The sequence below is a fragment of the Simochromis diagramma genome, unplaced genomic scaffold (assembly GCF_900408965.1).
Source record: "Simochromis diagramma unplaced genomic scaffold, fSimDia1.1 OVJJ01000571.1, whole genome shotgun sequence".
Classification (NCBI taxonomy): domain Eukaryota; kingdom Metazoa; phylum Chordata; class Actinopteri; order Cichliformes; family Cichlidae; genus Simochromis; species Simochromis diagramma.
Genome location: NW_024386885.1, coordinates 4052811 through 4080232, shown reverse-complemented (window position 1 = coordinate 4080232; position 27422 = coordinate 4052811). Strand labels below are relative to the sequence as shown.

The following is a 27422-nucleotide window of genomic DNA, read 5'->3' as shown; positions in this document are numbered from 1 at the left end:
AGGAGAGAGAGCGTTGGAACAGGGACTTCCCTGAGCCTCCATCATCTGCAGGGAGGGAAAAAACACTCACACACACACTGCCTCCCACACACACACACGCACACTCTGCTGAGAGCTAGCAAGGGGCTTTAAACAGCTTCACACATAACCGAGACAAAGGGACTGTAACCTGCCACAATGGAAGAAAACATGGATGAATCGCAAAGCCAGAAAGGTAGGAAAGGACGAGCCATCGATTCCTTTTTATCTTCCGTCACTCGTTCCTTTATGCCATTGTTCTGTTCATCCTTCCCTCCCTGTATCATGGGATTCCTTTGTGTGTTGTGGGCAGAGAGAAGGAGGACGGCATACACGTCCTGGAGGGAAAAAAGGGGAAAAGAAGCTTAGACTTTAGGCTGTATATTTAATTTGCAACTTTTCTCAGCACGGTTCACATTCCCCGTTTTCCCCATCAGTCATCTCGGCAGAAATGGAAAGAGGCTGTGGATTGTAATGGATCCTCCTCAGGAGGCTGTCTGCTCCGGATAAAAACACGGGATCGTACACGAGCCGTGTGCGTCCATGAACGGGAGCTTAAATACGCAGATTGTTTGGGCTGAGGGTGCATGGAAACGACAGACACCGGAGGCTTGGTGTTGTTTTGGAGGCTGGACGGACAGATGGACGGACAGATGGATGGATGCATGGATGGATGGATGGATGAATGGATGGAGGTGGGAGTGGCTGGGGGAGGAAAAGGGGAAGAAGAGGGTGATAGAAGGAGGGTGCGTGGGGCAAAACCTTGGAATAAAGACTAAAAATCAGAGGGAGGAGGGATAAGTGGGGCAGTGATTGATGCCTCCATTGGGATTTTCTTTGTTAGCCCTCATTGTTGATGCTTCACGCTTGTCTGAACGCCTTTTCCTCTCCACTCTCCCTCGCTCTCTGCCCCCCCCCCTTTTTTCCGTCTGTGTCGCTCCCTTTCCCTCCATTTTCTTCATATCTCTCCATCTCTGGCCCTTACCCCTTTTTCCTTCACCCGTTCAGCCTTGGTGTATTCCAGGCTGGATTTTTTCCATCTTTCTGTCTGTATCTTGTTTTCCCGTCTACCTGTTTCTGTCTCTCTCTCTAGAAGAGGATATTTTGGCTGATCTCCCACTCGCCACCATCTCACTTTCTCGGTTGACTCCCTCTCGCTCCTTCATTCCCGTTTTTCTTCCGCCGTCCATTGTTCAAATTCTATTTCTGATCTGAATCTTTCCACATGCATCCATCCCTCTGACCGCCTCGGGGTGGTTTGCAGAGAGTGTTATTTTGCATTTTCCCCCCCAAATGATTCTTGTTGTTGTTGATGTTGGCAGTAAAAATGGGCGTGTCCATTTTCTTCATCACACCTTCAGAGCCAAATGAGACATCTACTGCTGCTTGCAGAGATTCACAAATGCAACCAATAAAGGAGGCGGTTTTGATTAAAAAAAATAGAAATATTTATATACAAGGCCAAATGAATGTTTATTCTCGCTGTATCTATGGAAACACCATCCTGACATCATCTTCTGTTGTGTGATAGGCGCATTTGTGTGTTTTTTCTGGAAGCAACCTGTTTTAGCCAATCAGAGATGCGGGTGGTGTTCAAGCAAACATGATTTTTCATTCCTGCCACTTCTCTTTTTTTTAAGCCTCACCCCCTCTCCTTCTGTCCATTCTCTAACTAGTTCCCATCCTACATCCGTGTCACACTCCATCTTCATCCCTGTCTTTAGTTCAGCCATTACAGGCCTCATCTCTTCCCCTGCACCACACAAAACACAGGTGTGAGATGAAACGAGGCGGCACAGGTGAGAGACACAGAGCGGCTGTATAAGTACGACGTAGAGTTGTTTTCAAAGGAATCGATTTACTTTTACATCAATGGTGTTTCAATAAAGGTTCAAATGGATTTGATTGCAGATATGTGGCTGAAGAGTGCATTAAATATAATCTCCAATAATTCTACCGTAGTTCACTTTTAACAGGACCAAAAACTGTCATATATCAGTTAATGTGAAATGGAGTCATGTCACACGAGTGGAATAAAAAGTCTTTACAGTGAAGGTTCTGAAATTTGTGACTTTCCCAACGTTAGTGTTTGCAGGCATGGTGTTTAGTTAAAATTCCGGTTCTCCATCATCCAGAGACGGATTTAATATTTCATATCAGAACAAAAGTCTCACAGATCCGAAGGTGCGTTTGGATTCAGCATTTTGTTTGATTTCATTCCTGTTCTCATCATAGACTGTATCCAAACACTCGACTCTCATTCAGACATGAAAAGGTGGCCTTTGTAATAAACTTGTAATCTTTCCGACGACCAGCAGGGGGCGACTCCTCTGGCTGCAGAAACAGTCTTATTGTGTAGAAGTCTTACTTATTGAAGGAAAGCTCATCATGACCACAGACTCCTCAGGTTGTACTTGTAAATCGTCTGTGCTTGTCCATCAGCTGTTAGCACGAACGTGCTGCTTTCAGGCTCAAAGGAAACTATTAAGCTTGACAATAATAACTCAGTGTAGTATAAACCAATCTTTAAACAGCTGTTCCAACTCCTTTCTCTTTCTGGGGTTATATTAATGGGCATTTGTCTACGAAATCCCTTCATCATCTTATATAAGCACTTCCTGCTGTGGTAACCGACCCCAGATTCTCCACAGAGTTAATTAAAGTTTCATGTATTCTAACCTGAAAGTCTGAAAGCGTAGCAGCAACACTCTGAAAGGTTTTGATCATTTTCCCTTCCTGCTGAGGACCGATTTTAGAGACTTGCTGGTTTAATTGAAAATCTCTGGTTCATTAAACACGTCTCAGGCTGTTTGTTTGCTCACGTGCACCTCTGGGAGCAGCTGGATAGCTCAGGTCATTTAGAGCTCTACTGCATGCCTCAGTCCTTTATTTGGCTCGGTTAAAACGGTGACTGCTCATGTTACAATAGTAATAGTACAATAGTTTGGAGAAGTGGCCGACGATTGTGTTATGATTGTGTGACATGAAGTCGTCTGGGTAGAAGACTTTTTCGAGCTGATAATGATGCACCTGGAAGGACCTGTGAGCAGTTAATGGTAGCTGCACGGCACAAACGCGTCCGGAGGTCCAGTTCAGGCAGACGGCTAGCAGCTACAGCCGCCTGTGTCACCACCCACCTGTCAGTCAACTAAGCCGTGCCTCTAATTGTGCATGCAGTCATGCAGGCAGTAAATATGTTGATTTCTTAATGCTGCAGCCTCTAGTGGATGTTAGAGGAACTGCAGGCTTTGGTGCGCCTGTGTTCGCTTCGTTTTTCTGTCCTGTAAGCCGACGTTTGATGGAACGCTGCCGACACCGTCCAGAGGTTCTCACAAAAACTCAAATGCAGTCACGCTCAGTGAGCATGGCAGATCAATGGCAGAAATACGTATTAATCATACTTTCACATTTATGGCACCTCGCCTTAGTGTCATATTTTTACATCATCCGTTTATTTGTGTAATACAACTCTGACAATGTTGTAAACAGGGGGATGTCACTGTGTCTTCACAATGACACTTGAACAGTCTCCGTTATCGATCAGCTGAGCTCGTTCTTTGACACACATCCAGTCCCAGCTGAGGTTAGGTGCAGATCCCTGTGTCCTCAGTAGGTGTGAGCGCAGGTTGTACATGTGATGCTTTCACGTCAACATTTTAAGTATCTCTCTAAGAAAACAGAAAATCAGAGTTATTAACTGAGACGGGAAGAGAAGGAGGAGCGATCATTTGTGGTTACTTGGTGCCAGACATCATATCCTCACATGATAAACACACCAAAACAAAACCCCGCTGCGGTCTGTGAGCTGCTGCCGTTTCATCTCTTCCTGTTTGATCCGTTCCTCCTTCACGTTCTCGGGTTTGGTGCTTCAGTCGGTCTCCGCTGATATGAAAGGAGCACCGAGGGTCTTTCTCAGGAAACACCGGCTTCATTTTAAAAGGCAACGTGTCTCTACAAATTAGCATGAGCATTTTATTAGCATTAAGGAGAATAATTACAAATAATTTCTGTCTGGGGAAGCAGGGCGGACCGAGGCTTGTTCTCACGCTGCTGCGGTCCAGAGGACATCGTAAAAATCGTTTTGAGGTTTTGTAGATCTCAGTGAGAAAGCTGAGAGCGGACTTTGTGTATTTGCCTCATATCCATTTCATTATCACGGCCACTAATAGAAAGGTACTTCATGGAGAGTGCAGTGAGTCAATACAAACTGACTTACAGGCCCAGAGAGGGGAGGGTGAGATGCTGGAGCCATAAAGCAGCCGAGGAGGATGGCATACGGGATGTTTCTGCTTTATCTCTCTCTGTCTGTGGAGGTAATTTCATTACTGTCCATTGACACATGAAATGAAAAGCAGCTCTGCTCTGCTGCCTGTGAGCGTTTCAGCCTCACACACTGTGTGCAGCTGGCTGGACGACCTCAGAGGAAGGAGGTTAACCCCGGCCCTCGCCGTAACACCCGCGGCTCGGTGTGTCCGGTCACCTCTCGGATCCGGATACGAGCAGCTTCTGGGCCGAATGCCAGGAAAGTTTTTTGTAGCATCACAACCCCAAATTTCTACTTTTACATGAGGAACATGAAAATGAGCAGATTGTTATGACTGCGTTGGAGAGACGTGCTTTAGTGCTGGGTCCAGTCTTGGAGGCCCTGCTGTACATTTGGTGAATTAAAAGGCGCTCAAAGCGTCGTTAAATACATAAAAGTAAAACTCCAACCTTTCTGTGAGCAGCTCCACGTAGCAGCCATTGTGTGAGTCGCTCAGTTTATGAGGTGTGTCTGCCATCTTGAAAATATGATGGGACTAAGTGCTGCTGGCCGTGTGGTGTGAAAAGAAAAACCTTAAAAACCTCAGCAGCCTTCTCGCTGGTCTGAGCCGCTTCATGCAGGAACTACTTTTTCTCTGCGTCGTCTTCCTGCGCAGTGATACGTGGAGCCGTCACAAAACTGTCCCTATTTTTTTGGCACCACAGGCAGAGATCCCTCACTGTTATCTTAGCTTGAACTGTCCCCTGAATGCTGTGAGCCTTCCTTGAGATTTGAAATTTTCCGAGCTCCTCATCCTCCCAGCGGGATGAAGCTCGTTACTTCTAAAGAACCCTCCGAGATCTGTTTGTCTAAATGCTGGTGGCAGCAGTTTCGTGTAAGCGGGATATGGACACAACGTTTCACATTTACACTGCAGTTTCGTCTTCGGCGCTTCGCCGTCCACACCAACGCCCTCCTGTGGTTTGGTGATGTTTGGCGACGTGTAAATGTTTTTGTGTTTTCTGTGTTGTCGTGTCGAGCATCACGTTTCCAGCTGCAATTCAGAAAATCCTCCTGTATCACTGTAAAGTCAGCGAGCGCTGGCAGCGCTTCCACTTTTCACCGTTTCGTGGAGCGGCTCCAGCCTCGGTTTGTGCATGACATCACCACCACAGTCTGCGTGTGTGCAGCTCCTCGGGAGGAGGGAGTGGTTCACATTCTGCATCTACACATCGACACGAGCAGAAACGATGCCTCCACAGCATCGGCGTCTTGTTTATCTGTGGCATTATCGTGCAGTTAGTCCAAAAGCTTTGTGTTTTTCTGATTTTCTGTTTGTGGGTGGAACTGGGGGGGTGGAAGAGCTGGTGCAGATATCTCATTAGTGTGGGGCGCTCAGCTTCCGGTGCAGGTCTAAAAATGGCGTTTCAGAGGCTTGTCTCGTGGCAAGAGTGGCGCTCTGAATGTTGTTTCTGTGTGAGCATGCACAGAGCTGCAGAGATATCAAACCCCAGCATGTTCAGCCGGTCGGTGTTCGGATCCTAGATGTGTGCGCAGCTGATCGAGGGTCGTGTCTGCAGAGCAGCTGCAGATAATTCCAGTCCACAGCCTTCTTCCTGATTCATTTCCCAGTCTATCCAGTCCAATGTGTGCTTTTCTTGGATGAATGTCTCCCATCTCACTCAGCGACATTTCCACCACACTGATCTGTGATCGGTCACAAACCCTCCCAAACAGCAGCCGGGAGCTGAGCATAGTCTGATTCTCCCTGATGGATCCTTTTGAATGAAGCTGTAACTGAGATGCAGACTGTAAGAGACCAGCACGAACGTGTTCAGAGCAGCTTTCCCCGTGAAGCGTTACACGTTCACTGAACTCTCAGCGCTCCTCTTTAACTGAAGGCAAATATGATGATTGCACCGAATTCGCCTTCGTAATATTTCATAATTTCTGTCTGGCTGTCTGAGAGTCATCCATCACTGAAACTGATTGGTCTCACTGGGTCTCCCCCCTCATCTTCTCCCTGTTATTGCCGGCCTGATTTATTGGTCTCCATCAGCGTGTGGTTCTGTGGCATTCCTGCAAACACAGACGATATTTAACATCTGCAGGGAAACAAAAGGCAAAGTGGTGCATTTATGGAAGTGTTTTATGTCGAAGAACAAAATGTGAAAGCCCGTCGATCGTGCATCTGTTTCAAGGTTTTAGAGGTTGCTGGCAAGATGCTAAACGAGGTGTTAAACTTGGCAAAATCTCACAGAGTTTCAGTCGAAGGAACCACGTTAACCTCCAGCGTGGCCTGTGTGAGGATATCTGCAGCACCAAAGGCTGATGGATAAAACTTTGGATTCTTAAGGTACGAGCTGCTGTCCCTTTCCTCCAGTTTGTCACAGAGTAGGTCACTGATCATCTGGTCGCCGCCCTCACAACACTAACTAAAGCTTAGTGCTGCCCCTACACGCACGCAGACAAATAAACCAGGACTGTGCCTTCATGCTGGCTTTTTGACTTGCTCCGCTGTGATGCAATTTCACAGACACGTGGATGAATCTAACGAGTCAGCGCTTCTCCTCCGATCCCCCGATTATCCCACAGGTAGGCGTAGCTGCCTATGTCCGGCTAACGAAGGCCAGATAATCTCCCGTTACTGCGTCGTTAATGATGAGACGGCTGGTAAAACGGCTCTCCCCAAACTCTGTGAGCACAGCTGCTTGTGAGCCACTGTCATCGGTGATAAAGTTAGAGCGCCTGCCTCTATCACACAGCTGTGAACGGTTGTCACGGTGATGGGGAGGCAGGGAGGGAGGGGTTTGTGGATCAACAGAGAATTTGATTGGCAGATTGGAAAATCTTTTCAGGAGGCGGTGTGTGCGTGTGTGTGTGTGTGTGTGTGTGTGTGTGTGTGTGTGTGTGTGTGCGTGTGTGTGTGTGTCACAAAGAAGATATCCATGTATATGAAAATTTAGTTTTCGTGAATCAAAGACAAAAAAACACCTTAAACATTTAAAAGAGAAAAGCTTCGCATGTAGACGACGGCGGTGCGTGCACATGCATACGCCTATATTTATCTGGGTTACCCTCCACTGGGCTGCACGGCCGCTCAGTCTTAATGGTGTCGCTGGGCTGGGCTTGTCATTTCCATTAGAACCCAGTCCTGACTCCTGAGTGCATCTTCAGGCCACTCTGTGTTTGTGTGTCTGTGTGAGAGCTCAGTGACCCTCTCTTACAGCACACATACACACACACACATAAACACACACATAAACACACACATACACACAGCAGTGGTGTTTGTTGGTCTGTTAGACAATCAGGCAAAACAGCACAAAATACAGCCTAATGAGCACCAAGACCCAATGTGAAAGAGTGTGTGTGTGTGTGTGTGTGTGTGTGTGTGTGTGTGTGTGTGTGTGTGTGTGTGTGTGTGTGTACATGTTTAGACATCGTTATGAGAACAGAAAATTGGCATGCTGCTATAATTGTGGAGACCAACAGTCACTTATGGGAACCAAAATCCTGGTTCCCAAAAATTTGGAGACATTTTTGAAACTCAAAATGTGGTTTTAGTGTCAGGGTTACAGTTAGGGTTAGGTTTATGTCAATTAGATGTGCACCTCCGTGTATACATCTCACCTCAGGATCCACCATCCTGAGGTCTTTAATTGTCATGTGTGAAGTTATTTCGGGAGCATGGCCACAACTCGTTCAGAAACATTTTAAAAAGGGAAGAAAACTTTAAATTTCTGACACACGAGAGCTGATGATAGATGACCTGGGGTGGGATGAAGTGGGTGTAGCTCAGGAGGTGGAGTCAGGTCATCTACTGATCTGAAGGTTGGTGGTTCGATCCCTGGCTCCTCCAGTCTGCATGCCAAGTATCCTTGAGCAAGATACTAACCCCAAGTTTTGCACGGAGTATGAATGTTAGCTAGGAAGCACTAAAAGACTTAGAAGAAAGTGCTTGTGTGATTGGGTGAATGTGGCACGTTGTGTATAGCGCTACATAAGAATCCATTTACCATAACCCTGAAGCTAATGCATCTCAATAGAAAGCATGACGCACCTCCTCGGGTCACCTTTGCAACGCAGGTAATGCAGCTTTAATATTGTAAGGTAGACCCTACAATAATCCAATATTATTATTGGCATCATAATGTTTGTCTCTTTTCTACAAATACTGCTTATTAGAGATTAAACATGAATGTGTTGATGCACGCTCAATCATCCAGGTAAGGAAGTCCCAAAAAGTGGATTCTGTTCATCTGGATGCAGCATTACATCCAGATGAACAGAATCCACTTTTTGGGATTAAACCAGAATATATCAGAAAGAAAATAATAAAATCACACATTTAAGAACATGGAAGCAGCAAATGCTTTTGGTTTTGGCTTTTATAAAATGAATGAAACTAATTTCATTGAACTAATAATCAGGGAAACACTGTAACAACGCAGTTAAAATGCATTCGTAGTTTGATTAATATTTAGTTATCTTCAAGAATATTACATAACACATACTTGGCCCCAATTTAGTCTTTTTAGGGTCTTACGTTCAAATGAGCCTCGGGTCAACTCTGAGTGCCGCTATATAAACAAAATTGAACTGAACAGAGCTGAAATTGGCCAGGGAAACACTGAACATGGAAATAACCTCATTTATTACAAACAGAACTACAAAAAAATTAATGAAGAATAATTAAAAATTAGTTCTGGTCATTTAATTTATGTACGTTCATGCTTTTCTGCAAATGTAAGTTCACATAGTAACAAGATGGTGATATCAACTTAATGTTAATAAGGCCATCCATCCATCTTCTTCTGTTTATCCGGGGCTGGATCGCGGGGGCTGCAGCCTAAGCAGAGAAGGCCAGGCCAGCCGACAGACATAATCCCTCCAGCGTGTTCTGGGTCTGCCCCGGGGCCTCCTCCTGGTGGGGAATACCCACAACACCTCACCCGGGAGGCGCCCAGGAGGCATCCTTGTCAGATGCCTGAACCACCTCAACTGGCTCCTATCGATGTGGAGGAGCGGTGGCTCTACTCTGAGCCCCTCCCGGATGGCTGAACTTCTCACCCTATCTCTTAGAAAGAGGCCAGCCACCCTTCGTAGAAACTTGATTCTGTCCCTTTTATCCACGATCTTGTTCTTTTTGTCACTACGAAGAGCTCGTGACATCAGGTGAGGCCTGACTGGTAAATCAACAATCAACTATGCTGTTGTTCTCAGCTCTCTCTTCACCACGATGGACTGGTACAGTCTCCACATCACTGCAGCCACAGCAATAATCCGTCTGTCGATCTGTGAACAAGACCCCGAGATACTTAAACTCCTCCACTTGGGGCAGGAACTCATCTCTGAGTGGGAACTCCACCCTTTAACAGCTGAGGACCATGGCCTCAGGCTTCAAGGTGCTGATTCCCATTCCCACCACTTCACACTCGGCTGGGAACGTTCTCCAGTGTGAGCTGGGGCCGTCACCTGATGAAGCCAACAGAACCACATCATCTGTGATAAGCAGAGATGAGATTCTGAGACCACTCAAGTGGAAGCCATCATCCACCACACAGAACCCCTGGTAGAGTTCAACACTTACTGCTTACTGCTGGCATTGCAGCCCAGGCTCTTACAATAGTTATACAGCAATCCCCCCCCCCCCGGACACTCAGAGGGACACGGTCGAATGCCTTGTCAAAGTCAATAAAACACAAGTAGACTGGTTGGGCAAACTCCCACACACCCTGAAATATCCTCAAGACAGTAGAGTTGGTCCAGTGTTCCACGACCAGGACCGAAACCTCATTGTTCCTCCTGCATCCGAGGTTCGACTAACGGATGAACTTTCCTTTCCAGCACCCTGGCGTAGACTTTCCCAGGGAGGCTGAGTGTGACACCCCATCCAATCCAGAACTACCACCCCACATCTCCAAACGATGTTGCAGAAGCGCATCAAACAAGACAGCCCTACAGTATCCATAGCCTTTAGGAACTCAGGGCAAACCTTATCCACTCAGGGGCCCTGCCACCAAGGAGATGTTTAACTGCCTCAGTGACCTCACCCCAAGAGGTAGGTGAGCCATCTCCCCCATCCCCAGATTCTGATTCCTGTACGGATGCCATGCCAGTGGGATTATCTTCAGCTGAAAACAGCAGCACCCCACCACCACTGCACACTGTGCGGGTAGAGCACCACTTTCCCCTCCTGAGTTGTCTGATGGTTTACCAGAAATGCTTTGAGGCAGACCAAAACTCTTATTCCATGTCCTTCATGGTCACCTGATCAAACTTACACACACATTGTGTTCATTATGGTGGAAGTCCAATAACAGACCACAGCTCGGGTTCAGATGAGGCAGGTTGTTCCTTCCAACCGTGCCCCTCCAGGTCTCACTGTGGTCGCCAAAGTAAGCAATGAAGTCTCCCGGTAAAACGAAAGTGTCACCAGATGAAGCATCCACAGGGACCCCACTCAGTGATCCCATGAAGGCTCGGTACTCTGAACTATCATTCAGCGTCCAGATGAAAGTCAGGACCTGTTCCCCGACCCAAAGGCAAAGGGAAGGAACGCTCTTGTCCACCAGGAAACACCCCAGTATACAGGCAGACAGCGGAGGAGATACAGCACCCAGATACCCACCTGCCGCCACTCACGGAGGGCAACTCCACACTGGGACAGAGTCCAGCCCCTCTCCAAGAGACTGGTTCCAGAGCCCAAGCAGTTCTTTGAGGTGGGCCCGACTGTATCTAGTTGGTATCGCTCAGCCTCATGCTCATAGACAGAAATCTAACTTTAAACTGCCACAAAACCACTAAACCAGCAACATAACCAGAACCTACACTCAGTACATCCCTACAAGTTTGGCAAATCCAGTGCAAGTTCTTCAATAGGTTTACAGGGAAATATGTTGTACTGGAAAAGATTTATTCAGTCACACAGTCACAGTTTACGGTCCAAATATCAATTCAATAAAGAGTCAGATCTGATTGTTTTGTTTCTATCGTGAACATGTTAGAGGTACAGTGTGTGTTTGTCCCGCAGGATTATGAGGCTGATGATCAGCACTGATCTGCAGTGGAACAGCAAATGGATTCCTGCGATCATCTAAAAAAATAAGCTCCTCCTAAACAAAGAAAACACACACAGAGAGATGCAGCACACAGTCTGTCCCGGTTTTTACCAGGTCACTGGGTCTTTCCTGCGTTTAAAGCCCAAATATGGAAATATGATGGGATTATAACATGGCTCAAATTCAGGACACACACTCAGCCTCACACACACAGATATGTGCTGATAATGAAAACACTCAGACAGCAACATACTGCAGAAACAGCTTCACAGCACATTTATATTATCAAGCTGTGTGTGTGTGTGTGTGTGTGTGTGTGTGTGTGTGTGTGTGTGTGTGTGTGTGTGTGTGTGTGTGTGTGTGTGTGTCTGTGTCTGTGTCTCTGTGTGTGCGTGCGTGCGTGCACGCGCAGCTCCATCTGCCTCACAGCTCAAACATGCATGAATGTGTGTGTGAGACTCAGAGCCACGAGCCGACTCAGCTGCACGGGGACGTTTTGTTAAATGGAGTCAGCGCAGCAAAATGGTACCTTTCTGCTGGCAGAGCCGCCATGTTTGTTCCTTCGTTGGCGGCTCACGTTGTTGCAGAGAAACATGCAAAATCTGCAGTGAACGTCAACGTTTTCCTCAAAACGATGTGATGAAAAACATGCTGTGTGTGTGTGTGTGTGTGAGAGAGACAGTATGCATTAGTGAGACTGTAGCCCTCACAGTGCTGCGCTGTTGCCATGACAACGCTACAGGCAAAGTGGGTCAGCAGGCTCCTGCCACACCCCAGTTGGCATGGCAACAAGGGTGGTCAATTAAACCTGAGCAGCATGATGACTCACTCACACACACACACACCACTTTTCTTTGTCACCCCCTGTTGTTGTGTGTGTGTGTGTGAGTGACTGATTTTGTCCAGTATGCTTGAATTGAAAGTCCTCGTAATCTGAGTGGAGGGTGAAGTAACTGGGTGGGGCTGATGGAGGACGCGCAGGCTGTGACATCACAGCCAGACAACTGTCAGTCAAAGAAAAACACACCGCTACCACAGACTGTAGATAAATGATGGAGCCACTTCCCGGGTTGTGAGGCTCTGTTCTGAAGCGTCACATGTGTAAATTTTGTTGTCACCGTGATGGATGCTTGGTGCTCCACCTGAGGATGGAGTACAGATCATGCTGACTGGATGATCCTCAGACTGCCGCACAGACCTGCTCACTGGTTCTCAGAAACAAACCCTGAAACGGCAGCTCAGACTTCTGGGACTGGAGCACAGCACAGTGTGTGTTCTGTGATGGTAACTGTAATTACCTCCAGGTTGAAAAATGGCATTCTTGATTCCTACTGGCATATATTGGATGCAGGTGCCGCCAACTATGCTGCGAGACCGTACAAAATGTCGACACATTCTGCACTGCACTGACCAACACTCGACAGCTCTGTCACAAATAAACATCTTGTTTCCACACCAACACATAAAGCACAAATTGCGTATCTCATTGATCGCATTAACTTGAAGGGGTTAATAAAAACACACCTTGCAGTACCCCCTCTTCACCCACACACTGGGAAAACTGCCACCCACTGAGAAAGGGAAATGCTGCCCTCTACTGACTGTGGTGTGTAACTGAAAATATCGTCAATCCTAAACAACAGATTGAACATTGGTTCCACCCTGGAAACATTTTGTAGAACCTTTAAATGTGTGTCTACATTACAATCTGAAATCTGATCTCAAACAAACTGGTTTTAATCTGAAATTATATTTTATTTATGTATTTATTTGCATTATTATTTTAATTTGAAGTTCCTGAAGTGTCTTCTCTTCTCTGTGCACATAAAGCAGCCATCACTGGCTTTTAATCTGTCCCCCTGCTGTGATCATGTGATCGTGGGTCGCTCCTGAAAGACAGAACTGAACACTGGATCCTGATTACTGAGCCCGAACACCTCCTGCTAATGAGCTGCTTATGCTGCACCTCCTGTGCTGACGAGCTTTAAGCGATCTGCAGCATAAAACACGTCTACAGTGATTTCACCCATCAGCTGTAGTGTCACCACTGACAACAACCCAGTGAGTCATCGTGTACTCGAATACTCCTCTCCTGCTTCTACATGTGTGCAAGACGGATGAACTAAACTACACCAGGGAGGAAATGTAGATGTTTGCGTTAAACGGTGGAAGAAGTCCAGCAGGGAAAGATGTTGTTCTGCTGCCTCCCGTCGTTGCGTTACTGCCATTATTTCTGCACTGAAAAGCTTCTCAGAGAGGAAAGATCACTGTTTATCTGGCAGCCACACAAATGAGTCATTTGAAAATAGCCAAATTGTTGGTGCATCATTCGCAGCTACTGCACAATTACATAATGTGGCAGGTGGAGAGCTCTACTTAATCATTCCAAGCACAGGAGAATGGCTCTGGACAACAGGCAGAGTGATCAGAAGTAACCTCTCACTGCAAAAGACTCAGCAGGAGCGTTAGCATGGACGAGGACGAGGAGGAGCGGGTTAAGGTGCTCCAGTCTTTTTTTCCTCAAATACAATATGTAAGTTAGACATTTGTGCTGCTAAGACCAAATGATTCACAAAGAGGTTACAACCTTCACTTTGCATGCTTTCATCGCAAAGTTCACTGAAGAATAACCTACGATTCCCCAAAGAAACCAACCAAAGGTCCAATAGGAGACCAAGAAAGTCATGTGTGTTTAAAATCTTCACACCAGGAGTGAGAATGTTTGTGGTGCCGTTAGTACTGAAATAAATGTACTTCAGGACGTTTTCACAGGAAAAAGTATAATTAGCTCAGATTTAATCCAGTTTTTTAATAAGGGAGCATTTCCTTTATGAATGGAGCTCTCTGTCTGCTCCTGTGTTGTAGGAAGGTTATTTTGAGCCAATATTTAAAATGTATTGCATTGAATTCAGCTGATTGTGGGGAAGAAGCCAAGTGAATGTCAGTTTATATGTGCAGCTGCTCTTGCATTGTGTCAGTTTAACTGACTGCGTGACACATTGTTTGTCTGTCGATGAGGCTTATTGTCCATGAGGAGGTAAGAGCTGCTAATCAACCGGATCATTTAAAGCTACATCAAACTGGTCATTAAAACACTCACAGCTAATAAAACCCTTCAGGAGGCATTTAGGCATCACGTTTCATCTCCTGCTCTCGGAGGAGGAAGAGCCGCGGCCGTCGCTACATTGATCTCTGCTCGGTTTTCTCTTCTTCACGAGCTTTTAAAATTTTCATTTTTGCTCTTCGGTATTTAAAGGAGTCATTTTTTAGGAACGTCAAATGAAAGTTATTGCATCCGCATTATTTCCTGTAGGCCAACATTCACGGAGCAAACTGGGAGTTTTGGTTTCTGCACTCAAATGTAAAACTTTACGTTGTGACTTTGCACGTGCTGCTCCATGTAATGACCAACCCGGCAGTGCACATGCTCGTTTTACCGCCGTGTGTGTGCTCATAACTAGTGATGTGCGAATCATGAACGAATCGTTCAGTACTCGAGAATCACTTTACTGACTCGTGAATCATGATTCACAAGCCCAACTGACTCATTCCTGTTGCTGTTAGCAAACTAATTTCATTAGTAGAAATATATCTAGCTTATAATTAAAATTGTGTGGGGGGGGGGACAACAGCCAGTCTCTTAACAAAAACATTTCTGTTCTGAACTGGAAGAAAAAACCCTGAGTAGAAGCTCACATCAAGACAATCCGGTCTTTAAGTGATGACATGCTGAATCCTGCTTCAGGGCCCAAACTACCTTGCGTTTCATAGGGCTATTGTGCTTTAAACATGTTTTAATGCTTTGTAACTTGTTCTATTTCATCTCAACAAGCCCATAAAAACAGTCAGTGATCACTGTCGGCCTCTCTCGGTTTTTATTACTGCTAATCATTTTAAAGCTCAGTTTTTAAAGATTCCGATGCAACTACATCCTGCCATGCGATTGCATTTGTCTCTAACCATCAGGAACCCTCACGTTAACTTTATCAAGTGGAAAGAAGTTAGCGTTCATCCTCCAGCTTCACTGTGCTAATGTTATGCTAACATAGCTGTGTCGCTAGCGATCACGTAGCACATCATTATATACCAGCTAGCCCAACTTCAGTAACCCTACAAACGTCACTGCTGTTTAGTTTTCTGTCTTCATTTATGTTGGAAGTGATAGCAGAGCTGTACGTTTGAATTTTTTCATAAATCTCTCAGTCAGAACATGCTATATCATGTTTAGCTAACTAGCGAAACTACTGATCTAACTTCCGCTAACTTCCTGCTAACTTCTAACTCCATTAAATTTGATAAATCCTGTTTTCATGGATGCCTGGATGTTAAACTTAATCGTTACACCTGGTAAAGCAGCAACGCTGATCATTTTATTACAGATGAAAGAATTTAGACAGTTTTTCAACTCTCAGTAATGCTGTAGTGATCGTTTGACTTTGGGACCTGCAGCGGAGTTTAGAACCCGGACGCGGCTAATGACGTCAGACTTAAAGGCCCTTTCTCAATTCTCAAGTACGCGAGTCTGTACTCGCTGAGAACGCACGGGAGTACGGACTCGCGATTTGTACAATTGGAACACCAGCGATGATGTCACAGGTCCGGAGTTTTTACTGCCGTCCCCTCTTAATTTAACTGTTAGTAATATGTTATGAAGCTTAACTTTAATCACAGCCAAACCAATTTACTCAGGAACAAATAAAACACTGAAATAAACCAAACATTAACATTTAGAAGTGATCTAAGCGACTTATATATCATGTTTAACCTATTAATAAAAATAGTGTACATGTACATACGTGTACATACCTTAATAAAAACAAGCAGTTGAGATGTTAGAACGCTTTTATTTTTATTTTAGTGGACACTCAATACAATAGACAGCTGCTGGGGTTTGGGGTTTGTTTAACCTGAGTAGCGAAAAGACCGCGGGGGGGTTGGAAACGATGTGCCGGGAGTCCGCTGTTCTCGCTGGCTCTAATAATCCTCAACCTCGCTGTCTGCTGTGGAGCTGGTGGGTCACAAACGTCTCCGAAAACGTCGGAGCGCGTTTGGAAATATATGACATCTTGATAAATCGAGCAGATATTTGAAGTTTACACAGCTACATTCTCGCTTGAAAATAACTTAAACGTTTATTTTGTGACCCAGAAAGAGTAATATGTAAAAGTTTTTAGCCCCGCTCGTCCGCCATTGCTGCGTTTGAGTTTTGGACGAAATGCATTCTGGGATATTTAGCTGTACCAAGTCCACACAAGTCACCACCAATGCATGCTCGATAAAACGAGCGGAGCGAGAACACATCCGGGACTTTTTTGCGTTCTCGGCTTGATGCTTACTTCGAATTGGAGCAGTACTTGGTCTCCGACTGATGACGTATCACGAGTACACGACAACGCAAGTACGCACAAGTACGCACATTGAGAAAGGCCCAAAGACCGGATAGCTCCTCAATTCACAGTAGCATCGCTCTGCTAACATGCTAACAGCACATTTGAGTTACTCACCCCCCTTCCTGTGCTGAATCGTAGCATGAACGAATCACTCACTCACTTACTAGTCATGTCCAAATTCATGGGCTGCATCCTCCTAAGGACCCGTCCTTCGCGGTCTAGGTGGGCTGGGTCCTCAGAAGGTCGGGTAGGCCGGAAGTAAACGGCTGTGGAATTGGACGGTCTAGCCTTCAGATTTGCATCACCGCTGTCTCGGTGGAGCTTAATAAACTCAGCCGTCTGCTCCTTGCTATCTAAAATATAACAGGACATTGGCGTAAATTCTTGATTGTCTCACACTTCTGTTTAATCAGCCACGAAGGACACACCCGACCCATCCTTCAAATCTGGGGAATTTGTTGGCCGCATTCGGAGGAGTCTACGAATTTGGACAGCCTTCGTCACGTCGCTGTGACGTAATCGGCCTACAAACGCGTCCTCATGAGGATGCAGCCCATGAATTTGGACGTGACCACTCACTCACTCACCCCCTCCCTCCTGGCTCACAGCTTCTTCTTCTTCTTGGTTGGCGACCAGTGTTAAGGCGCATTACCACCCCCTGGCTCACAGCTCAGTGGACATTTAGATGAGAAAATATATATTTGACACATTTGAGGAAAATACTAATAAAATAAAGTAAAAATAAATAAAATAAATGTTCCCTTTAAGAATCTTAATTTTTTTTTTTGCTCTTTTTTGCGATATAAAAATAGTTGTTTTTCTTTTTCAATCACTCATCTTAGCAGTAGGATTTACATGAAAATAGAAACAAATTAAGTTTGAGTGAAAATGTACATTTTTTGCACTTTCTGGTCAACTGACTCAGTGACTCAAACAAAAACCCATTTTGGTGAGTGACTCATTCAAACTCAGTAAAAAAAACTTGAATTTACCATCACTCCTCATAACCCCGCCCCGTGTCTTCTCCTTTGCTTTCATCATCGTCATATAGAATTTGTCGAACTGCAGTCAGACTCACGGTTTCTGTCTCTGTCTCAGGCTGTAAGGAGTGCTGCGAGCGATGTGTGGGCAGCCTGCCCTGGGCGTCGCTCATCGCCACCATCCTCCTCTACATGGGCGTGGCCTTGTTCTGTGGGTGTGGCCACGAGGCTTTGAGCGGCACCGTCACCATCCTCCAGAACTACTTTGAAGTCATCAGAGCCCCGGGAGACACTCTGGATGTGTTCACCATGTAAGTGTTTCATCTTTTCTCTGTACGGAGTATTAATAATCACTCTTAATAATCACAAACCCCAAACAGAACGAGCTGAAGTCAACTGAAGTGCATAGCCTGTATATAAAAGATGAACGCAGCCATTGGTTTCAGTGTTTTCTCTTTTTTTTAAATTGATAATGGGTCCTAATTGGTGCATCCCATCGCTAGTCAAAGGAGCTTGCTCTTTCGAGGATGCCAATGTTCACATTTTGGACAGAGAGGACAGATGGTTTGAAAGAGGAGTGAAAGAAGCATCTATGTCCACTGTGAGCGACCATCTTTGAACAGAGGCGGGGTTTACGACACCAACTCTCTGCCATCTATAATCCAGTTTTGAGTTCCCTCCCCAGACGCCTGAACGCCCACTCACATCCTGGGCCATCTGACCTCAGGAAATCACATGATAAGGTGGGGCCAGGCTTCACAATGAGCTCACCTGAAACGCTGGCTGATTGGGACCCACACCCAGTTTCACACCTTGGCTCATGTGATTAGAGGATCATCAGGGGGTCCTTTTGTCCCTCTGTGGGGGGAAACTCCCACTAGGTTTAAATCTGGGACTCTCCACCATTTGACCTTAGAACTGAAGAAGCTTCTCGGATGAGAGGTGAAACGTCTTCAAGCAACTTAAAGAATTCCAGACGCTTTTCTTTGCAAGCTCCTTAGACTACGATGACCTGGAGGACTGAGAACCTTCACAGACATCCCATCGCTAGTAATATCCAAAATAAAATTCTAAAACTTCACTCACCAGAAATGGAGCGTAGGCTACTTACAGCACAGGAAACTGTATTATTGGGCACAGTTTATCTCAAGTTCAGGCCACGCCCCTTCCTGCTATACAGCTATAAATCCCTTGTTGGCCCACACAGTTGTTTGTTCTAGTTTCTTACCCCGCCCCTCCAGGCCCGGGAACCCGCACCTCTTCCTTTATTACGTGGTCTCCAACCTGCAGCCTTTGAGCTAGCTCGTAGCCTCTGGGCTAGCCTGTTGCTTCATTATTATTAAAAGTGTTTCATTCACATCATCGTCCAGACTCCAGTCAGCCGAGGTGAGGGCTAGCAGACAGTTAGAAGCTACAACTGCCTGTGTTGCCATCCACCTGTCAATCAAAGAGACCACGCCCCTAACCGTGCATGCAGTCATGCCGTCTGTAAATTATTTCTGCTGTAACCTTTTAACAGTGTAGAGACCGACTCACTGCTGGAGCTTCTAGTGGACACTACTGGAACTGCAGTTTTTGGCTCTTCAATGTTTTTTTTAAAAAAAAATGTAAACAGACACACGAGAAAATAAAGATAAAATTAGGAATGGCTATATTTACACCACTTACATTTTTAATGTGAATAAATCCTCCATGATTCTCTGGTTTCTGGCAGTTCCTCGTGGTGATTTAGCTGAAGATGCTTAAGAAGTCTGAAGAGCACTCGAAGCATGAAAATAAATAAGCAGTCATTAATTAGCGACGCTGTGATGTGTGTCCTCTCCGCAGCATCGACATCCTGAAGTACATAATTTATGGCCTTGCAGCTGGATTCTTTGTGTTTGGAGTGCTGCTGCTGGTGGAGGGCTTTTTCACCACCGGAGCCATCCGCGATCTCTACGGAGAGTTCAAGATCACTGCCTGCGGACGCTGCCTTACTGCATTCGTGAGTCAAAACTTCGAAAACTCGTCAAGACATATTTGTGTTTAAGTTAGTGTTAATTTAAACAAAGAAGCTGCTGAAAGGATAGACGTGGTGACCCTTTCCTATTTTATACAAACTCCACTTTGCTAATGAGGGCCAATAATTAGCTTGATGTCACATGACTATAAATGACCGCAAAAGGTCAGCATCACTGATATTTACTTGGATGTGCAGAGTAGTATGATTCATATTGACCATTATTGACATTAAAGTTGTTTTACACACACACGCACGCACACATACGCACGCACGCACGCACACACACAGACACACACACACATAGTGATTACGGCCCTTTTTAAACATCTACAGTTGCTTTTATCTGGATCAAACACTTATTTGCACAAACTTTATAACTTATAACTTAAGTGATGTCGTTGTGGCACTTTAATGTTTCCTGCAAATAAATGTTTGCAGTAAACAGCACAGTCATGTTCATCACAAAAGTACTGTTGGTTTCTGAGGTTTGTATTCGTCTAGTCAGCTACATCTGGAAACTGTGACAGATATTAGAGTGGCGTGCATGCGTCAGTACAGCCACTCAGCTCTGCGGCTGATGAAGACGAATGTGCATTTTGCACTTTTTTAGTCCAACCTGAATAAAGACTTTTGTGAGCTCTGCTGAACGCGATGCACAGCAGTGCGAGACTAACGTGTGCCTGTGTTTGCAGCTGATGTTCCTGGCCTACCTGTTCTTCCTGGTGTGGCTCGGGGTGACAGCATTCACCAGCCTGCCGGTCTTCATGTACTTCAACGTTTGGTCCATGTGTCAGAACACCAGCTCGGTGGAGGGAACCAACCTCTGCCTGGACCTGCGTCAGTTTGGTACGCAGACTTTGGACCCTTTGCTTTTTGCACCCCGATGTTAAATGAACTTCCAATCATGAACAGCTACATTTCTAACTTACAAAAGAATTTCGTTTCTTTGTGGTTAGACCTCTGCAGGCTTTGCACAACGCATTTTGAGTTTGAGTTAAACAAGGAGGACTGGTTTTCCCAGTTTGATGCAGTTTATGTGAGATGCTGTAAACGGGAAGACTGACGAGTTCAGCTTGATGAGCTCAGCTGCCTTTAAACAAATGACTGTAATTTCTCCGTGCTGCTGCTCCGAGCTGAGACCGGCCCCTCCCATTGATCCGTGCACCTCTAATTTATGTGTGGAACATCTTTTCCTTCACTTTGTTGGATTTAACAGACTGGAAATCTTCTTCATACGCTGCTGTTCAGATTTTTAACTCAGCCTGTTCTTTGTTCTGTGATTAAAAGTAAGATCCTGGATCACCCGATCGCTGCTTAGAGCAGGCAGGTTAATGGTGACTCACCAAAACACCAAACTGGCACATATCATGGAAAAACCTGTGTGTGTGCAGAAGAAGTGCCAAATACCAGCAGAAAGCTGCAAAGCCTTCCAGGCGCTGCAACGACATCCGAGAATCGGACGCTCGAGAGGAAAAACATTGATCTGAAATATCTGCAAATTCATTAATGACAGAAAACGTCCGAGCTCGGCCTGTCGGTCGGTGTTTCTGGTGTTTGATGAAGTGCTGAACATGTGTTTGAGGGGTTAGACAGCTGAGCCCGTGTGAAATGTGGGTGTGACTGAATAACAGCATCCTGAGAACAGATCACAGAAATAAATCCACATCACAGAAATGTCAGGAAGCAGTAACGAGACATGTTTGTCTCTGGGTGTCTCTGCCTGCATTCACTCAGGAGCCACGGCTCCACCTTAAATCAGTACAATGTCAGATGTCATTCGGCATGTAAGGTGCCAGAAGTTGGCCCGGTTAGGCCCAGAGGTGCCAGCTGTCTGGGTTCTTTATGCAGATTATTTTTCTGCCTGATTATCATCACCTGTCTTTCCAAACAGCATGTTAGCACGACTTAGCTCAAAACCTCCTTAAATGTTCACACAGACAGACTTCAGCTGTTCAATGCTGCACATTACTGTGTGCACGATGCAGCACTGCCCACCATGTTGTTCTCAGGATGCCTACATTAAAACAAAAGGCACCACCAGAGGCCTTGTGTGCGCTCGCTCACTGCGCTGCCATCTGCTGTTCAACATTTAGACTGCAGCAGGCCTCAGTCAGCAAACTAATGAAGATTTCTCAGGAGGAAAAACATTAAAGATGAACTCCTGGTTCATGAGGCGCTGCGCTCTGGACTGTGATTACTTCAAGGCCGTTCCCAGCGGCCGACAGTCCAGGAGCGGGGAAGCGTTGATCTCGGTCAGCTTTAATTAAAGAAACGCAGGGACCGTCCGAGCGCTGCGATAGGCAGAGATTCCCCGGTTCGTTCATCAACCACAGAGGACGAGGAGAGGCTAACAGAGCGTTTGTGCTTCTCAGGAGCGGTGACCATCTCCGAGGAGAGGAAGTTGTGCACGCAGTCCGAGAAGTTCGTCAAGATGTGCGAATCCAACGAGGTGAGAACGCAGCAAAAACACGTACACGTGATAACCCGTCAGCACAAATCCACCGCATCATGCGTATGTTGTGTTGCAGCTGGACTTGACCTTCCACCTGTTCGTGTGCGCACTAGCAGGAGCAGGAGCTGCTGTCATCGCCATGGTAAGAACCATCATTCTCATATCTGATTGGTTATAATTTGTTCTGCCATTATGGTTTTTAATGATTGGTGCAAACGAAGGAAACAGACATCGTCCCTGCAGACAGGGAGAGAAAAGAGTCAGAGTGTAAAATCCAGTCCTGCCCGTCTGCAGTGAGACAGACGGTGAGTCACCGGCGTCTCCAGATCCGAGGCGTGGAGACGCTCACGTCCTTCCATCCTCGCTCCAAGCACACATTCACAAACCTGAGCTTTTCTGAATAATCTCCGATCTTTCCCGTGCACAGATCTGTACAAGAACCAAAGCACTGGCACTCGTCCACACACACAAATCTGTTGTGTGGCATGAAGCAGCATGAGGGACGTTTCATTTGTCAACTTATTGAAGGGGATGAAACCGCGTGGTGCTGGATGTGAATGCTGAAATGCTAAAATGAAGAGTATATCACACACACGGCGCAGCAACAGCAGTGAGTTGCTGCGCCGTGCTTTAACACTAGGGGCCGCCAGAGGGAGCGGCTCGTGTGCACAGTGTGGGATTAACGGCATTAGACTCGCCCGTGTTCAGGGCTGTACCTGTGTTTGCTCCAGGAAGGTGACTACATGTGCACTTCCTCTATTAAATTCAAGTAAACCTGTTAAAAACATACAGCTGCTGTTTTTAGCCCTGAGTGGCAGAAACAAGGTAAACACATCCTGTCCTCCTTCTGCCTTTAAAGGCGAGATGTGACCCCCTCATCTGGCCTCCCCCTCCTTTTCCTGCAGCACTGATGTGATGGTGTAGGAACAGTCCAAACCAGCTGATCCCAGATAAGCCGCTCAGTCTGTCTGCAGCGTCAGCGTGCAGCGGACGAGTCGGTGATGTTTGATCAGTCTCCTGCGTTTCCCCTCAGGTGCACTTCCTGATGGCTCTAGCCGCTAACTGGGGCTACCTGAAGGACGCCAGTCGGATGCAGAAGTACGAGGACATCAAGTCGAAGGAGGAGCAGGAGCTGCACGACATCCACTCTACACGCTCCAAAGAACGCCTCAATGCCTACACATAAACACGCCGCCACGAGGAACGACACACACACACTTACCTGTCAGACACACACGCACACACGGGTGAAAAAGATTCATTCAAACAAATTTACAGACACGAGTAGGCAGAAATTAGAGGATAAGAAACCCATGAGATCACCGACGCCCTCCTCATCCTCAGCTCTGATCATTGCTGGTCTGCTCCAAGTTTAACACGATAAATCGTCCAGATTCACCGAACCTAAAGTGGTCAGACATTTTAGTCTGAAGGTTTCTGAATGTGATGGTGTGAGTTTTCAGGCCTTTCAGGGTAAAATGCTGCACAAACAAAAGTTCTCACTGCATAACACAAACCAGCGTAACGAGGAAATGCCAAAAATCACCGCGGACGAACCCAAAGAAGGAGAATTATTTCAATCTGATCGCCTAAAGACTCCAAACAGCAACGATCTACAGCAGACGCATGAGGACGGCGTCCGTGAGCTCATCGTCAACACACACACACACACACACACACACACACACACACACACACACACACACACACACACACACACACACTGAGACATGTAGATGTGACTGAATGGTCGGTGTTGTTTGGTGGTGTCATGCTGTGTTGTGTCGTTCGCCACGCTATGATGATGGTGTCACAGAGAAATAAGGTCCCCGAGGAAATTTGTGCCTCCCGGGTACAAATGGGTAGCTTTGCCAACTCCCCCCACCCCCTCCTTTCTCCCTCCCTGACCTCTGACCTCTTCACGTTGAGCCCAGTTTCATTAGTTGTTTCGTAGTTTCTCGTGTGGTCGTTTGCGGCGGTGGGGGGTGGGGCGGGGTTTTGGAAACAAAAAGCACTGGATTGGTTAACATCCAGCAGGTGGTCGGAGACCCGCCTGAGGTTAGCGTTGAGCTCGAGCTTCGGTTATAGCGTTTTCAACCATAACCACGGGCCGATCACGACGACCTGCAGGAGAGATTTTACCCGTTAATTGCGGAGCGCCGATGATCGCAGAAGAATCGATGTCATGAACACGACCAAATTCTCTCAATGCGTCTCTATTTCTGCGTATCGTATTCTTCTTATTATTCTGAGGCTGACAGCACGCACGGTGGCAGCGGGGGTGCAGCTAGTGAAACGGGGCTCCCTCCTCCCCCCCTCTTCGTCCCCTGATTGTACAAACTTGTGATTCGTCCTCAGAAACAGCACATCTTAGCAGCACAAAGTCTTTTAGTCATCATCTCATCCGTCTGTTACGTAACGTTTTCTCACTTTTCAGGGATTTTGCCACATTTTTATTCGGATTCTTTCTGTGTGATTTTAGCACCGGGGTATTTAAACGGGGGGGGGGTCTGTAACATTACCAGGTGATGATTCAGTATTTCAGCAATTCTGCACACACACACACACACACACACACAAGCGTATACACCAGTCATCTCGAGTGATTCGTTGTTCTCATGCTTCCTGTTTTGCGTTCTTTGGCGACGCCCTGATGCGACCAAAACGTTATTTGTAAGTTGAGTCAGAAAAACCAGCGACACCAACCGCAGGCTGACGGCGGCAGAGGATCGGCAGGAATTCTGGGTAGTGTTTGTGTGTTGGCGGTGGTGGAGGTGGTGGTGTCTGAAGCAGATGGTAGGGCGGAGGAAGAGGAACGACATTCCAGCGAATAAGCTAACGGTTCAGGGCTGAGCTGCTGGACTGTGGTTGCCGGCTGCTCTCGTGTCCTGTAACGCTCTCCTCGGGTTGCTGGGTTATTCTGGACCAGCGGAGCTTCCCAGTTCTCCACAGTCGCAGTTCACCACGCGAGGTTTTATCAGCAGATAAAAATGCAGTCAACACATTTAATAAGCTCGACGTCCTTCTAACGCAGTGGGCTCAGGTCCAAACGCTGTTCGGTCTTTGTTCTGTGTTCAGCAAGAGAAGAAGAAGCGTGCAGGCGAGGATGGTGATGACTCTCTATCTGCCAGTAGAGACGACTGAGAGTGAGATGAAGATGATGACATGATGGTTTGATTTGATGAGACTACCGGCACACACACACACACACACACACACACACACACACACACACACACACACACACACGCACACTCCACCACCGCCATCACTCTGAGCCATAACTCTTTACTTTTCACGATGACATTTCACTATTTTATTATCAACTTTTAATCTTTGAAACTTTTTAAATGTGAAATCATTTAATTAGAAAAAAGAAATGTGTTTTTTTTCTCTTTTCCTTTCGCGTGTGGGCGGTGCTAAAGCGCTGCACCGACGTTAACTCTGTATAAAGATATACATATATGTGAAACAGTCGAGGTGAGCAGCCGGGAGAAGGATTTCCTATGGGTTACAGAGTCCGGAGCGGGCGGCGGTTCAGTCCCAATGTCCTGATCCTCTGCTCCCCGCGCACAGCTGCACTTACACCTCGACGCTCCCGAGCCGCAGTAAAAGGTTTAAACCGGCGCCTCGGCTCCAATAACCACGATGACCAAAGTCCAGATTCGCTGGCTTCACACGTTGGTCGTCCTGATTTGTTGTGACTCTCTAAACAGCTATTTTGAGTGATTCGACGATGGGTTGCCATCTGCCTCAGCCAATCAGCACGTGGAAAACGTTGTTTGCCGCCAGCTTTGTGGCTCGATGTCCTGCTCGTGTGTTTTAAATACTTTAATGACCTTATAACCAGTGTTGCCAACTCCTCAGTAAGGAAAATCGCTATTGGCTGTCCTAAAAGTCGCTAAATGACGTCATTGCCCAATTTGCATAATTGGTCATGCTAACATAATTGTAACCTACGCTGTTGGAGAGAGAAATAACATCGTGGAAGAGACATAAAGTGAGTAAAAAACGTCCTAAATGCAGTTAGAGTTTATTTAGAACTACAAATTAAATTTCTTTTAGCAATTATTGTTTTTTTAATGTCACAATTCCAACCCTGCTCCTTTACCCGGGCCTGGACCGGCAAAAGTGACCCGAAATAGGCGCTCTGGTGGAGTTACTGTGTGTGTGTGTTTATAAGTAGTTTTAAACCTTGTGATCCACAAAACAGCACAACAGTAAAAGAACTGACTGCGTTACAGTCAGTGTGGGAGCAGCGGCTTCGCTCATGCGCAATTCATTTGCCGTTTGGACGCACAGGTGTGAACATCTCCTGCCCTGATAGCAGCGGGGGGAGGACTATCCTCCGCCTGGGAGTGCTTTGGCACGGGTGAGGTGCCCACGGCAGCACTGCTGCTTGTTGAGAGTAAGAGCGATACGCGTTTTCACGTCAAAAAGTCGTCATAAATAAGTCTCCAATAACACCAGAAAAAATCGCCAGATTTGTCGCTAGTCGCTTTTTAGAAAAAAAGTCGCTGAAAACTTGCTAAATATAGCGACAAATTTGCTAAGTTGGCAACACTGCTTATAACTTAATGCTAAAAAACTAATTTCACTTATTTAAAAAATGTGTGCTAGCTGATTGGTTTAAACTCAGATAAAAGCTTTGATGTTAGACAGCACAGATGCTGATTGGCTGAAGCATTCACGGGACGCCATCCAATCAGGACGTGTTGGGAGCGTCTGCGTTTACAGCAGACATAAAGAGCAGTTAGCATCTCAAGCCGTGCTCGCTGCTTCGTGTAACTGCAGCTGACCAAAGTACAAAAAGCACCGCGGCGTCATCGAGGGGCGCCTCCGCCGGACTCGCGTCCTGTTCAGGTGTGTCCCGGCTGCACACGGTCAGTATTTTTAAGGGTCTAGTTTTACAGTAACAGTATTCTATCATTTCATTGCCTGACAATGGATGTCTTGTCAGTGTTTTTAACCTCAGATAAAAGAAAAAATAGTTTTTTGTGCACTTATTGACCATCGTGAGCTCTCTCTTATTCTTGGTGTGTAAGTGCATTGAGATCCCCACTGTGGGACCCGTGTATAGTCTTGCAGCATTGGTTATAACCTGAAGAAATAACAATGATGAAAACGAATGAATTCATAATAATGAAGATAATCTTATACTACATAAAAAAGACAGTGACTCTAGTTGTTGTTTGTGGCATGGTTATGCATTCAATGGTCATAATTTTAACGATTAAAACAAGACAAAAAAAAGTCATTTTTTTCCACTGGCG

General features: G+C 46.1%; 1 protein-coding gene across 1 annotated transcript; it reads left to right on the top strand.

Annotated features, from left to right (window-relative positions):
* On the top strand, positions 1 to 24833 carry LOC120734661 (neuronal membrane glycoprotein M6-a-like). The gene is made up of 7 exons (XM_040033601.1): positions 1 to 214; positions 17814 to 18006; positions 19523 to 19679; positions 20390 to 20543; positions 22070 to 22146; positions 22226 to 22291; positions 23183 to 24833. The coding sequence occupies exons 1-7, from the start codon at positions 178 to 180 to the stop codon at positions 23333 to 23335; spliced, it is 837 nt and encodes a 278-aa protein (XP_039889535.1). The 5' UTR covers positions 1 to 177; the 3' UTR covers positions 23336 to 24833.
* The last annotated feature ends 2589 nt before the right edge of the window (positions 24834 to 27422 follow it).

What these genes read in the sequence shown, in the direction of transcription:
- LOC120734661 (XM_040033601.1), top strand. Translation starts at nt 178, where the DNA reads ATGGAAGAAAACATGGATGAATCGCAAAGCCAGAAAG. An exon ending in AGATGTGCGAATCCAACGAG is followed by an intron (nt 22,147 to 22,225) that starts GTGAGAACGCAG and finishes GTTGTGTTGCAG; the next exon opens with CTGGACTTGACCTTCCACCT. An exon ending in GAGCTGCTGTCATCGCCATG is followed by an intron (nt 22,292 to 23,182) that starts GTAAGAACCATC and finishes GTTTCCCCTCAG; the next exon opens with GTGCACTTCCTGATGGCTCT.